This window comes from Microcaecilia unicolor, chromosome 6 (assembly GCF_901765095.1).
Source record: "Microcaecilia unicolor chromosome 6, aMicUni1.1, whole genome shotgun sequence".
Taxonomy (NCBI): Eukaryota; Metazoa; Chordata; class Amphibia; order Gymnophiona; family Siphonopidae; genus Microcaecilia; species Microcaecilia unicolor.
In genome coordinates this window covers 219,513,017-219,528,707 of record NC_044036.1, presented here as the reverse complement: position 1 = coordinate 219,528,707, position 15,691 = coordinate 219,513,017, and the positions used below count along the sequence as shown (strand labels likewise).

Genomic DNA, 15,691 nt, shown 5'->3' with positions numbered 1-15,691 from the left:
GGTCAGAGATGGTTTAATATTATCTCAGCTAGGGTAGGAGTAGATAAACATGTCCTGCAACAGTGCAGGACATTATCTGTGCCACTCCTTGTGTATGTGAGTGAGATTAACAAGTTAGTTACTTCTTCCATTAAAAAGCCTTGTTGAAGAGCCAAGCTTTCACCTGCTTCCTGAAGTAGAGATAGTCTTGTATTAAGCGGAGCCTTTCAGGCAGTGTATTCCAGAGTATGGGGGCTACTCCGGAGAAGGCTCGCTTGCGGGTATCACATGTCTTTTGGAGAGGGTGCTCAGGGCCATTTTGTATTGGGGGTCTGGATGTGATGAAGAAACCTCAGAAGGTAGCAACTTGGTTTGAGAATGCATCTTATGTGAAAAAGGAATAGACACAGAACGAGCTTGAGAGAATTATATTTAGAGCATGCAAATTGTGATTGTAATCTACTTATTCATATAACAATCAACAAGATCATTAGCTGAAGGATAGTCTGATGCTAGTGTAATTCTAGGGGTGGTAAGTTCTGAAAGAACAGAAATAATTTCTTTGGTTTATTCACAGCAGAGAGTATCAGTGTTGAGTAATAGGACCTTTTGGCAAGTTTCAGTTTAGAATGATAAAATGTTCTCACATGCAGCCCCATGGTTCCAGGCACACTCTGCTTCCTCCTGTGCTTCACTTACAATAGGAATGTCCATGAGATAACTCAATTGCATATAAATAGGGGTTTGCAAGGATACCCCAATCTTTACTTTAAAAGCACCTCTTAGTAGAAGAATTAGCAGGAAAATGGCTTGGTTAATGGGGGGGAAAAAACCCCAAACAAACAGAAAGGTGACAATTTGGGTTTCAAAAGGCATGGAATTTAATCCAAACTGCAAATCCAGCCACTGAGCTCTTAACATACCTGTAGAATTTTTGCAGAATATAGATGAGAAAGGAGTTACATGGAAACAGGTATATCATTGAAGAATTTTTAAAGGCAAATTATTAAATCAAAAATTCAAATTCCAGGGGTGGGTGTGGGTATGTGTGTGTACATTAATATAATCACAGGCATCTTCTTCCATCCACCTCCAGTGACTGACCTGATCTCTGGAGAACGCTGTAAATAAGGTCAGGAACCTCCTTCTCACCAGCTCTGCCCATTCCGATTCACAGTAATAATCCTGAAGCCTTTTCCGGCAGCCAAAGAATAAGCAATTATCTGAGAGACAGAATACACAAGGGAACTGCACTGGGTTTCAGATACAACTTTAAACAAAGGCAGAATGGCAGTTACAACCTTAAATCACCTTAGAAGAGAAGAAGGGCATCTATCCAGAACAACTGACTGACCCTACAAAGAGGGATATGAGAGAGAATAAAGAGTATCTCCAGACTCTTACAGTATATTGACGCAGACTGGAGGACATGAAGGGAATTCTCTTTTCCTGGGTGCAAGAACTTCTTCCAGACATTCGAACATCAGTGAGCTAAATGAATTCTCAGTTTCAGTCTATATAAGGAAGAGCTGAAATGAAGCAGCCCTGCAAATGCACAGGTTTATCCTCTTAGGTGGTTCAATGTGACAGAAATATTAGAAAGCAAGTTACATTTAGGTACAATGGTATTTCACAGTCCCCAAATGGGTATTTCACAGTCTTCAGAGGACCTACATTATAAAGGGTCTGGTTTACTAATCTGTATGAATACATGAACATGGGTTTATTGTACTTCAGTGACATTCTTGTTATTTAATGCATCTTTATTAGTAATGATATCTGTGCCAAGTAGCACCATTCAGGTTAGTAAATCTGAGACAGTGGAAGGCAAAATTAACTGCCCAAAGTCACAGGCAGTATCAGTGGGAGAAGCAGATTTGAACCCTGGTTTGCCTGGTTCTCAACCTGCTGTTCTAACCATTAGGCTGCTACTTCATTCTGCCCCAACCACACATACTTTCATACACAAGCCATCTTCTCTGCCTATATCCATTACATCCATCTCTTTGCCTGTCTGCATGCTGCTTCTCAACAAAACAGCCAAGTAAAACAAACCTCTGCAGCACACTGAAGCACAGCACAAAAAAAACAGCGAAGTAGACGATAAAATGGACATATACTGCCCCAAGGCAATCCTCAAACTCATATTGAAAGTCTATTGAAAAGAATGGCCACAAATAAGCGGTAAAAAATAAAGTAAAAGCTAATTGGGGGCAGAAAAAAAATGAAAGCAGGAAAACAAGAGAAGAACAAAGAAAATAACTGGAGAGATGCTAATAATGCACCGTAAATAAGGAATCATAAACTGTGCATCAAAGAGACATAAACGCAGTGCAAAAATGACTGAATGAAACAGTGTACATAGTAAAGAACCCAAAAAAATATAAAAAATTGCAAAATAATGGTATATGTAGTGACCCTGTAATAAGAACACAAATCTTGACTTCATACAAATTGCGGACCTGTATGTAAGGTTCAACTCAGTAAGACTTGCAGCTCACAAATCATCAGATAAATACATACTGCTGAAAAAGAAACCAAATCAACTTGTCTGCAAATAAAATAAATATCAAATCCAAGAGAACAGGAATAGCCTCCAGGGAGGAATCAAAACAAAACAGCAAAAGTAGAGGTTATTGGTTTGTACATTTGTCAGCCTCTACTTTTGCTGTTTTGTAATAAAATAATATGCCAGCTCTGAACTAACAGGCTCTAATATTCAAAGAATGCAAAATCAATTTAAAGGAAGTCACAAAACCTACAAGAGCTTATCGCAAAAACAGATAAAACGCTGGCATCCAATCTCCTGCCAAAAGCTAAAAGGAACACCAAGTCATGCTCTGTTATTAATAAGGAGACAGCGGAGTTATGTCACGTGTACATAGATTGTGATATTAAAGCCACCTCCAGGATAGTGGGGTTAAGGCAGTTTCAGTCTGACAATACAAGTCCCAGAAGGCATTGCAGGCAAGGAGCCAGAGGGGGAGATGAAGAACCCGGACTGGACTCCTAGCTACAATCAGGGAAGACAGGGGTGTAAGCTGGCAGGTTGGGTAGAGTGGCTGCCACTAGGCGGAAAGAGAGTTAGGAAACCCTATGTGCAGGAGCTCATCATTGGTCTCATTAGTCTAATGCTCAACTCAGCTGGTATGGGTGTGGGGAAGCTAATGGAAGGAGAATGATTGGTTGTGGTATCTGAAGCCAGGGATTGATTAGGCAGGTGGGAAGGAGTCCCAGCAGTTCAGTTCAGGAGAGAGAAGCAGAAGGAGAGAAGCAGTTGCAGGCTGAAAACCCTTGGGCAGGGAGGTCCCTAAAGTACTGAAGCAGGCTGAAATTCCTTGGGTGAGAGGAAGTCCCAAAAGTATTGAATTCACTGTGAAGCTGACGCAGGGGAAAACCCTTGGGTAGAAGGAGTCCCTAAAATATTGAACTCTCCTGAAGGTAGAGAGGATAGAGGTAGAAATGCTGCTGGGTGACTGAACTGTGATGATGAGCTGAAAGAACGGTTTCCTCTTGGGAATTGAATTACTGTTTATTGTGCACTGGATAAAGAGCCCAGACTGAAGCCTGTAAGCCTGTATTGAATCCTGGTATGTGCTATGCTGCTGTTGGAACTGTGTACTAGAAACCTGCATGGAATAAAAGTCCTTAAGATTGAAGGTACTGGTGGACATCTATTTCTCATTGTACCGGGGAGCCTGTGGCTGGAGGAGATTGTTCTATCCTTGGCTGCACAAGAGAGGTACCTGGTTACAGATGCTAATGCATAAGGCAAAAAATAATTGTGGAGATATTTCAAACTCAAATGTGTCTGGTGAGTCATACCGTAAAAAAGATATACATGTCTAGAAGAATAAGAGCATACAATAAAAAGGATACCAAGCGAGTATTAAATGTCATTGATGATTAATCTCAGTATAGCTCATAAATGATATGCCGCTGGTAACTATTTACGTTAAAAAGGCATACTACCCATGAACAATAAAACATAAACCATCCTGCCACAAATGGGCTTGAATCAAAACTAATGTAGATAAGCTGTAATGTAATACTAGATTGATTTATTTTATTTATTTATTTGTAACATTTCTATCCCGCATTTCCCCACATATTAGCAGGCTCAATGTGGCTTACAAAATACCGTAATGGTGGACACCAGATTAATCATTTGATGTGTTTTACTTAATGAAGTTGTGTTTGTAATGTTTATAGTTTTTTTTATTTTTGTACCATTTGTTTATGTTTATCTTACTTTATTTTGTTATTATATATTGATGTGTTGTATTTGTGATTTTGATGTGTTTTAGCTATTGTTTCCCTCCTGATGCAAGCCTACGGGCTGAAATGTGGTCCGCGTTGAGTCTTTGGAAGATTGAATAAAGAATTTCTGTCCTTTCATCGTCCACTTTGCTGTTTTTTGTGTTGCCTTCTCAACTCATCTGCACAGACACATTTTATCCCTGCTTCTTATTTACTCACACACATTCTGTTGCTCACACATACCCCTACGGATACATAATGCCTCGATCCACAATGAGTCACTGGTTTTATACTGTAGGCTATGCTCGTTTCAGTCTGTGAAAATATGAATTTTATCCTCTGTGCAATTCCCTTAATAAGAGTTACTTGTTTTTAACTGTTGAGTTTTTAGTGTGGGAAAATGTGGGGTATAAATGTGTTAAAATAATAAATGTACAACACAAATCATATCTGTATTGTTTGTATGTCTTTAAACTTATTTATAATTATAATTCTGTGCCCCCTCACCACTCCCCTGTTAATTATATATATTTAGGAGGCAATTCTGTAGGTGCGAAATCATGCTTGGAGTGGGGTGGAGGGTCCCCCTCAGCTGGAGGGACACCCTTTGCTCCAGCTATTAATCTACTCTTGGCAGGCAAACAGGAAGAAAGTTTGGGTTAGACAGGGTGGGTCCTTCTGTAAAATGGAAGATTTCTACCCTTTTGTTACAGGCATTTGCAAAATGTTTATGACTTTGAAGGGATTGGGGGATACAAAGTTTGCAGATTTATTTGAGAAGGGGAAGAAGTCTTTGTTCAACACAGCAGGATGAGAAACAAAGTGTCTTTCTTCTAGTATTTCCAGTTGTGATATTTTGTGAGTAAGACCAACAATCAGAGGGAAATTTTGAGGGAATCTAAGATAAAGAATGCTGTCTGTTCAATTAATATGCACAGCTTTGTGCCTGGCTACATACCCCATTAGAGGAGGGTCACTGCGTGTGTGTATATGTGGGTGTATATATATATATATATATGTATATATATATGTGTGTGTGTGTGTATGTACATATATATGTGTATTGGAGATTGTGTGTTTCCCCAATGATGACCCCCATCCTGTTGGTATCAAAAGAAATAAAAAGCTGGGTGGACTGTCTGTAGGGTCTAGTCCGCTCCAAGTAAAAGGCCAATGCTTGCTTGCAGTCCAAGGTGTGCAGTGCACTTTTGCCAGGGTGGGCATGAAGTTTGGAAAAGAATGTTGGAAGGACGATTGACTGATCAGATGGAATTCTGACACAACCTTAGGCAGGAACTTAGGGTACGTGCGGAGAACTACTCTGTTGTTATGAAACTTAGTGTAAGGTGGATCCTCTACTAGAGCCTGAAGCTCACTTACTTGTGAGCTGATTTAACAGCCACCAAAAACAAGACCTTCCAGGTCAAGTACTTCAGATGACAGGAATCAAGTGACTCAAAAGGAGCTTTCGTCAGTTGGGTGAGGACAACATTGAGGTCCCACGACACAGGTGGAGGTTTATCAGGGGGCTTTGCCAACAGCAAACCTCTCATGAAGCAAACAACTAGAGGCTGTCCAGATAGGCTTACCCTCTACATGGCAATAAGCACTAATTGCACTAAGGTGAACCCTTACAGAGTTGGTCTTGAGGACAGACTCAAAAAGGTACAGAAGGCATTCAAGTAGGGTATGGAGAATCTACAGCCCTCTCCTCAGACCAGACAGCAAGCCTCCTCCATTTGAAAGAATAACACCTCTTAGTGGAATCTTTCCGGGAAGCTAGCAAGACCTTGGAGACATCCAGGCTGAAAGGTCCAGAGACGAGGTTAGGATGGTGAAGAGATTCCTCGTTATGAGTGATGAGAGTCAGAAAATACTCCAATCTCCAGGTTCTTTGGAGGAAAACTCCAGAAGAAGGTGTGAACCAAATCTGCTTGAGCCAGATCAGGATCATGGTCCTCCGGTCTGCTTGAGTTTCAACAAAGTCTTCCCCACAAGAGGAACGGGAGGATACGCATACAGAAGAATGTTCCCCCAATGAAGGAGGAAGAAATTCAACACTAGACACTAGTGGGCCTGGAGCCTGGAACAGCATGAGGGACTCTGTGATTGTACGGAGTGGCAAAGAGATCCACCATGCTGAGTGACCACTTGTGCGAATGCATAACCCTGCTCAGTCTGGTCAACCAAGCTGTTGGATTTGCCCACCAGGTAGATGGTCCTGAGAACTATCCTGTGCCATACCTGAACGGCCTCCTGACACAGAGGGCGTAATCTGGTACCCCCTGTTTGTTGGTATAACATATTGCAACCTGATTGTCCATTTGAATGAGCACAATTTGGTTGGTCAGCCAATCTCTAAAAGCCTTTAGAGCGTTCCTGATTGCCCATAGCTCCAGAACGTTGATGTGGTGGATCCATCTCCTGGGCTGACCAAGCACTTTCCGTGTGAAGCACGTCCAAGTGAGTTCCTGAGCTTCCAATCCTACGTGGGAGGCATCCGTCGTCAGCACCATTTGGGGCTGAGAAATTTGGAATGGAAGTCCCACAATCAAATTGGATTGAATCGTTCACCACAGTAGGGACTGAACCAACTCTGGTGTCACCCAGACGTCATCAGTTAGGTTTTCTGAGGCTTAACACCACTGGGAAACTAGGGTCCATTGGGCAGTTCTCATGTGACGATGTGCCATGGGAGTGACATGGACGGTGGAAGCCAATTGGCCCAACAACCTCAACATCTGCCAAGATGTGACCTGCTGGCTGGCTCAAACTCAAGTGGCAAGAGCCATGAAAGGTCTGTCTTCGGCGAAGTGATTCGGCCTGTTCCAGTGGGAAAGAATCTGCCAAATCAGTCATATTGCGCACCAAGTTCACAAATAAAGGACTCGTATAGAGCTACCATGACTGGATGCCAACGATGAGCATAGAGGCCCAAAAGAGTCCAAGGCTCGAGCTTCCCTGTCTGGGGGCACCAAGGCAAAGTCACTGGAACTCCTGGCCCTTTTGAGCATGGATTCCACCACCAAGGAGTGATGAGGTAACCTTTCAAACCAAAGTGAACTCTGGATCCGATACATAATGTCATTTTTTTGGGGGGGGGGGGGGGGGGGGGACAGGGGCGGACAGAGGGAACTCCCAGTTCTTCACTTGAACATCTTGCAGGATCTTGTGAAGCAGGACAATCACAGCCTCTCTAGGAGGAGAATCATAGGTCAGGACCTCAAACATCTCAGTCCTGGGCTCATCTTCCATCTCCAAATGAATTAGAATTGCACCATTTCCCTGACAAAAGCGGGGAAGGAAAGGCTCTCAGATGGAGACTTTCTCCTTTCCTCTTGAGGGGAAGGGTCAGATGGAATACCATAGGAATCCTCCGAGAAGTACCTAGAATTCTCATCAGATGTCCATGAGCGCTCCTCATTGGTGTCAGCAAAGAACTCTTGGGAGGGCTGACACCAAGCCTGCTTGTGTGGAGGAGTGTCAAGGTATAGCCTCTACCCTCGACTCCAGCGAAGCTTCCTCAATCGACGTCAAGGGAGTGCCAGCACAGGGGGCTGTCGACACTAGTACTGGAAGTGGCACTAGCGTCGGAGACCAAGCTGAGGGCTTTGTGGGATAACACAAAGAGGTATGGCTGGTGCAAGCACCCCAGAAGCCAATGCACTCTGTTGGAGTAGCCCCACCAAGTGCTCTTATGCATGACCTGGATGTGCTCATTGAGGGACAACATTGGGAAAGGCTGGGGTGCTGATCAGAGGCAGTCTGCTAACTGTCAGGGTCGGTGCAGGTGCCTGGTCCTGGTTGCATGGAGACCCACACACATCAGCACCTCCACAATGGAGGGGGGAGCAACTCGTCCTGGTGCCGATGCTTCTCGGGGACTGGATCCCTCGGTGCCTCAGTGCTCTCAGCACCATGCCTTGATGGGAATCAATGCTTGCACTTCTTGGCCTTCGCTCGATGCCAAGCATAGACATTCCTCAGTTCCAATGAGGATGACATCAAATCCTCACACATCCTCAGTGTTGGGTCAGATGCTGACCGGTCACAGGTGGAGATCCTCTATGCACATCCATTTCCAGTGTCAAGATCTGGGTCTCGCGGCCATGGGGACTGATGCCGGTACAAGTGTCAACACCGAAGCTGATGCCAAATTTGACGATTCAGACCAGGCTCCAAATGTTTTCTCTCTTTCAGCATCTCTAGACAGCGGGTTCTTTTCTGCATACACAGGCAAAGAAGACAGCTAGAAGGGGTACTTCAGGCCCCAAATACTGGAGATGCCAAGAATGGGTGTTCCAAAAATGGTCTGACTGTACCGGGCACAGCGATTGAAGACACTGGGAACCTTCGATCACATGGAACGACATGAAAGGAAAAACAGCCATGACCAAATCAAACAACTCGATGGTGACTGAAAAAGGGGCAAAGCACCAGAAAAAAAAAAAAAGATACGGAAAATTTTACAACCAGAGCTTATGCCTAACAGAGCCTTCAGAGAACGCAAAAAAAAATGAAGAAAACTTAAAAGTAGGGAAAAATAATAAGGGAGAAGGAAAAAAAGTCCCGAAGCTAAACAAAACAAAAAGATAGGGAAAAAATCCTGTAGGTGCAGGGAAGGCACCAAGCAGCTCAAAAAAAACAAACTTACACAGCAGACACTACGTCATGCAAGGATCCATGTCAGGAGTCACAGACCAAGAAAGGGATCTAGGTGTCGTCGTTGATGATACGTTGAAACCTTCTGCTCAGCGTGCTGCTGCAGCTAAGAAAGCAAATAGAATGTTAGGTATTATTAGAAAAGGAAAGGAAAACAAAAATAAGGATGTTATAATGCCTTTGTATGCTAGCACCTCGCTGGCTTTACATGTTTCAAATGTTACCCTTAGCGCTGAGGCGTAAAGAGGAAAGGGTCTTGCACAGAGCATTACAGGGTTTTCTGTGGAAGGGGAAACGCCCTAGGCTGCCTCTTGCAGTGCTGCAGACACCCAAAGAACAAGGTAGAAGGGGATTGTCAAATGTTAAATATTTATCAGTAGCTTGCTCCATGAGGCACGAGAGACTGGATAGTAAAGACTAATGACTTTTCTGATAGTGTTAAGAGGGAGCCTTAGTGTCGGACATTCATCTTAGTTGGCTGCTCCACACAATACCTAGCAAGCAAGTGAAAGAGTTGGTACGTAATCCACTATTGCTGTCTGCTAGAGCAAACTGGAGATGGCTTTGTCGGAGGCACGGGTTCTCGGCGGCGAGCACCCCATACTTACCTTTACATAGAAACCCGGATTTCCCAGCGAGTAAAAATTCTACAGCATTTAGGCGATGGGATGCAAAAGGGATAAAATACCTGAGCCAACTCGACACAGGAGGAGGAGTTGTAAAACCTCTCTCAGATATCAAGCACTCGTTTGGACTGTCAGATGCAGACTACAAATACATCATTACATTGCATCTTTGGATTGGACTACCTTGACGGAAGATGTGCAGGATGTTTTAAGTGATGCACTCACACTAGGTGCGACTAATACTATACCTTTGCATTTCCACCATAGATACCCTTAAGGATACGACAGAGGAACTGAACTTTAAACAGCAGACCAGTGCTTGGGCAGAGGACATAAGTACATAAGTAGTGCCATACTGGGAAAGACCAAAGGTCCATCTAGCCCAGCATCCTACAAAATAATTTGACAGAAGAGCAATTTCGCGTATACATGCGCAATATTCAAAAACCAGCAGTCTTCCCGAGGCACTGGGAGCTGCAGTACAAGTTTGCGCTCAGACTCTATATCACCAAGGAGAGCCCTCAGAGCAATGCTGGGTTCCGATGGGACATGTCCAAAATGCTCACAAGAACTAGCCACACTGGCACACATGTTTTGGCATTGCCCATTTATCCAAGCCTTTTGGAATCAGGTTGTGGATGCAGCAGCTAAACTCTGGAAGAGGAAAATTCCCATTTCATCTATGATGCTTTTTGATGAATACCAACTGGGGAACCAACCTCCATCAGGCTTGACTCACTTCTTACATAACTCTATGCTGATAGGGAAAAAGGTGATACTACTCTGCTGGAGAGAGGGGCATGGTCCTCTCTTGAGTGTGTGGAGAACGCACATGATAGACTTATTAAAACTAGAACACTGTAATTTGCGCAGGACCTTCTCTGCCACTAACAAACACCAGTTCTACACTGTATGGCACAGATTCCTGTCTACACTTCACCCAGTTGTGCAAAAGAGACTTCTCTACCGGTAGAATTTAAACACTGTTGGCAACCAAGGGAGGGGAGGGTACTGTGGGATGGGTAAGGGGAGGGGGGAGGGGACAGAGGGATATAGAAGAAAAATGCAAACTGCTGCACACGGGTATGATACTAGGACATTTACCATGGTCTAGAGCACTGTCACAGGGCATAATTCTTCATTGCTGCCTGTTAGTTAGTAAACAGTTGTATAGTTACATTGAGCTTTGATATCAGTGCTATGCAAAGTCAAGTCTGTTGATGTCTATTTTGATGCAATAAAAATGTTTGAACATAATGCCTTTGTATCGCACCATGGTGTGACCACACCTCGAATACTGTGTTCAATTCTGGTCGCTGTAGCTCAAAAAGATATAGTGGAATTAGAAAAGGTGCAGAGAAGGGCAACGAAAATAATAAAGGGGATGGGACGACTTCCCTGAAAGGCTAAAGTGGCTAGGACTCTTCAGCTTGGAGAAAAGGCGGCTGAGGGGAGATACGATAGAGGTCTATAAAATAATGAGTGGAGTGGAACGGGTAGATGTGAAGTGTCTGTTTACGCTTTCCAAAAATACTAGGACTAGGGGGCATGCGATGAAACTACAATGAAGTAAATTTAAATTTAAAACGAATCAGAGAAAATATTTCTTCACTCAACGTGTAATTAAACTCTGGAATTTGTTGCCAGAAAATGTGGTAAAGGTGGTTAGCTTAGCAGAGTTTAAAAAAAGGTTTGGACGGCTTCCTAAAGAAAAAGTCCATAGACCCTTATTAAATGGACTTGGGGAGAATCCACTATTTCTGGGATTAGCAGTATAGAATGTTTTGTACTTTTTGGGATCTTGCCAGGTATTTGTGATGGCCACTGTTGGAAACAGGATGCTGGGATTGATGGACCTTTGGTCTTTCCCAGTATGGCAATACTTATGTACTTATCTACTTACGTACTTATGAGCCACAGAGAGTGCATTCTTCCCACGGCAGATGAAGAGACACTGCGGTCTCGTGCTTTTGTGGTAAGCAAGAAGGAACTTGAGCATGCGCAGTGGGGACGCTAGCACATGCTCTTAAAGACGTACGCTTTAAAAGCACTCTGCACTGGGCAACGTGGATGACATCACCTACATTTGAGAATATAGCCTGCATGTCCTCAGAGAACAATTTTTACTGAGGAGTAGGGTAGGCTGGCTCCTTCCAAAAACCGAGATAGACGTGTGTGTAGGTTTAAAGTCTTTACTGAGAAACCATCAAGTGACTCGACACAGCTGCTCTGTTTTGACGCCTAAGTGTCTACACACACGTCTACCTCGGTTTCTTATGTAGGGATTGAGTGGTCCTCCACTTTTGTGGTTCCTCCTCGTCTTCTAACAATAATTAACCACCATATTAACTTACCCCTTCCCAAACCCCACAAACAATAGATCTTCCTGATGAAAATTCTCCAGCCTCCCCCCCCCAAAAAAAAAAAAAAAACAACCAAAACAACCTCTAAAGACTATTCTTCTTCAGAGAAGGGTTGCAAAAGGTTTGGAATTTTATAGCCTATATTTAGGACCGCTTTTTATGAATTCCTACATGCCCCCTTAGCTATGTGGGGGAACCAGCACCGAATATTGCTTGCATCTACATAAGTGCTGGCTCCTCCTCAACTCCACCCCCTATACAGTCCCTGACCTGCCCACTTCAAACATGGCCGGTCAGAGCCAATTTTCAGCGGCACTACCTGGATAAGTGCTGCTGAATATCGGCATTTAGGCAGGCACAAGCTATTTAAACAGGCAAGAACCTCCCCTGCCTGTTTAAATATTGTAGGAGTGGAGGAGTAGCCTAGTGGTTAGTGCAGTGGATTTGATCTTGGGGAACTGAGTTCAATTCCCACTGAAGCTCCTTGTGACTCTGGGCAAGTCACTTAATCCTCCATTGCCCCTGGTATAAAATAAGTAACTGAATATATATACACTTTGAATGTAGTTGCAAAAATCTCAGAAAGGCGGTATATGAAGTCCCATATCCCTTCCGCTTTCCCTAAATTGCTTTGAATATCAACCGGCTAGAGTCCAAAATAGTGAATTCACTGTTTTTTTTAATTTTGAATACTGCACTTTGCAATGTTACGAAAAGCACATTGGCCAGATTCTATAAATGGTGCTTAAATTTCAGTGCCAGAAGAAACAGCGCTAAGCGAGATTCTACTAATGGTGTGTGCCCTTCATAGAAAGGCACTTAACGCAGATTCCTGCACCTAACCTTAGCTGCCAGACTTACACCTGCTGAAACCTGGTGTAAATGCTAGCATCCAAGTTAGGTGTGTTGAGGTAGTATTCTGTAACCACATGCGTAACTTTTCAGAATGCCTTTGACACCGTCACACCCCTCCCCATGGCAATGTCCACTTTTGAGTTACACGCTATTAGTTAGGCGCCATGCCTTATAGAATAGCACGTAGCTAGATGTGCATGCAAATTTTAACAAGTGCCAAAGAAACTCAATAATTGATGTTAGCATCCAATTATCGACGTTAATTGGCTCATTAGCCAATCAATTTTCATGCAGATCTCAGGAGTGCATTAATATTTTGGTGCACAAATCTAGGCACCATATATAGAATATGGAGAATTATGTATGTTACGAGGGATTAATGGCTGAAAAACAATGGCCAAAAACAACTGAAATACATTGTTCTATGGGCCTTCAGTTCTTTCTGATGGTCCCTTGCTCTATAGAATTAAGCAGTAGCATAGTTTGTCACAGAATGTTTTGGGTGGCTTCTATTGGTGTTCCTTTGCCATACCATGTAGGCAAATTTAATATAAAAATGTACCATACCTCAGAGAAAGCCTTTCATATGGAGGAGTAGAGGAGTAGCCTAGCGGTTAGAGCACTGACAATCAAAGAAGCCCAGTTCAGATCCCAATGCTGCTCATGACCTTGATAAAATCACTTAAACCTCCATTGCCTCGGGAACAAATCTAGATTGTAAGCTTTCTAGGACAGGAAAATACCTAGCATGACTGGTAACTCTCCTTTGAGCTACTACTGAAAAATGTGTAAGCTATATTCAAATAAATATGGGAGCTAGGAATTCATCTCTCTGCTGGAGGTGGTGTAGAAAGATAGGCAACTCCTTCCATGGGGTCATTAAAAAAATCCCCAAATTCTGGCAAGACATCAGTCTACGGGTAAAATGGATAGCAGGAGGGATGACTGTAATGCACCTGGAGCTGTTCTGTTGGGTTTCCCAATTGGGGCCTTCTATGCAAGAACCACTCCAGGGTGGTCAGGTAGCTGTTAGCTGCTCATATTGTGGTAGGAGTATCTGGTGTCAAGTGTGCTGGAATGTTTGATGAAAATCAGGGAGCTCAAGTGTTTTCAAAAGTTAATTTTCTCATTAAGGGAACATACTGTATGACTGATATAAGAACATAAGAACATAATTGTTGCCATATTGGGACAGACCAAAGGTTCATCGAGCCCAGTATCCTGTTTCCAACAGTGGCCAATCCAGATTACAAGTACCTGGCAAGATCCCCGAACAGTAAACAGATTTTATGCAGTTTATCCTAGAAATAAGCAGTGGATTTTCCCCAAGGCCATCTCAATAATGGCTTATGGATTTTTCTTTTAGGAAATTGTCCAAACCTTTTCTAGACCCTGCTAACTGCTTTGAGACTCAAAGAGTTCACATCAGAAGTTTATTTCACAAAAAATACTGGACTCGACACGAATCATGTTTCGGCCACAGAGACCTGCTTCAGGAGTCCTTGTAGTATGTAAGTATTGCAATTCTGAAAGTGCTAGAGCATCTGTGAACGGTGAACCGATAAGAAGGAACGTACACAGTCTGACTCGTCTCAAATGCACAGCAACAGTACACTGACATGCATAGATAAATGCATTTATCTGTGCATGTCAGTGTACTGTTGCTGTGCATTTGAGACGAGTCAGACTGTGTACGTTCCTTCTTATCGGTTCACCATTCACAGATGCTCTAGCACTTTCAGAAATCGCAATACTTACATACTACAAGGACTCCTGAAGCAGGCCTCTGCGGCCAAAACACAATTCGTGTCGAGTCAAGTATTTTTTGTAAAATAAATTTCTGATGTGAACTCTGAGTCCGTTGGATGTTTTGTCATCATCTTCATTGTCTTCTTCACTGTGTTTGCTTGCCTGTTCTTACCTTTGCGAAGGTTCCTTGTTCTTCTGTGCTTGTCGAAGCTAACTGCTTTTACCACATTCTCTGGCAACTAATTCCAAAGTTTAATTACACATCCAGTGAAGAAATATTTTCTCTAGTTTTTTTTAAATTTACTACTTAGTAGCTTCATTGTGTGCTCTCTAGTCCTAGTAATTTTGGAAAGAGTAAACAAGCTATTCACATCTACCTGTTCCACAGTACTTTATAGACCTCTATCATATCTCTCCTCAGCCATCTCTTCTCCAAATTGAAGAGCCCTATCCACTTTAGGCTTTTCTCACAGGGAAGTTGTCCCATTCCCTTCATTATTTTCGTCGCCCTTCTCTGTACCTTTTTTAATTCCGCTATATCTTTGAGATGCAGTGACCAGAAATGCACATAGTATTCGAGATGAGCTCGCACCATGGAGTGCTACAAAGGCAAAACATTCTCATTTCTGTTTTCCATTCCTTTCCTAATAATTCCTAACATTCTATTTGCTTTCCTAGCTGCCACTTCACATTGAGCAGAGGATTTCAACGTATCATCATGTTATGACCCGGTAGTAGTGAGCCCCTGTGCCCCGACTGAGCATGGCAGAGATGGGGTGACACTGCACTCGGTCAGGCAGCCAAACAACCCCTAGCTTCACCTTGGAAGCGACCACCATTCACCAGGAGTTGAGCTCCCAGCTGCAGGTGGCCACCAAGACTTCTGGAACCGGCGGGGTTGCACAGCCGCTGACCAGGCTGGCAGGAAACAGACACAGTCCAGAACTAGTACTCCAACAGGCAAACAATAGTCAAAATCAGTCCAGGGTCAAGGCAGGCAGCAAACAAGCAATATCCGAGAAAACTAGCCAGGGTCCAGTACACAGGAAAACAGGAACAGACCGGCGAGCAGCACTCCGACAGCAACTCCTCAGAACAATTGAGGCCGAAGCAACAAAGGACTGGGGGCAGGGCTTTAAATAGATCAGGATTCAAACCTAAACATGTGCAGCTGAACCAAAATAGCTGCCCCCATCA

The 15,691-nt window shown here is 43.3% G+C and overlaps 1 protein-coding gene across 5 annotated transcripts in view; it reads right to left on the bottom strand.

Annotated features, from left to right (window-relative positions):
* Positions 1–15,691, bottom strand: part of NDOR1 (NADPH dependent diflavin oxidoreductase 1) — a 390,824-nt gene that overhangs the window by 32,744 nt on the left and 342,389 nt on the right. For all 5 annotated transcript variants that reach the window (XR_003942469.1, XM_030206227.1, XM_030206230.1 and 2 more), the window contains one exon: positions 1,084–1,202. Coding sequence is in view for 4 of the 5 variants with exons in the window: in XM_030206227.1 (XP_030062087.1) it covers positions 1,084–1,202 (119 nt within the window). In the remaining variant the exon portion in view is untranslated. The remainder of the gene's footprint in view (positions 1–1,083; positions 1,203–15,691) is intronic.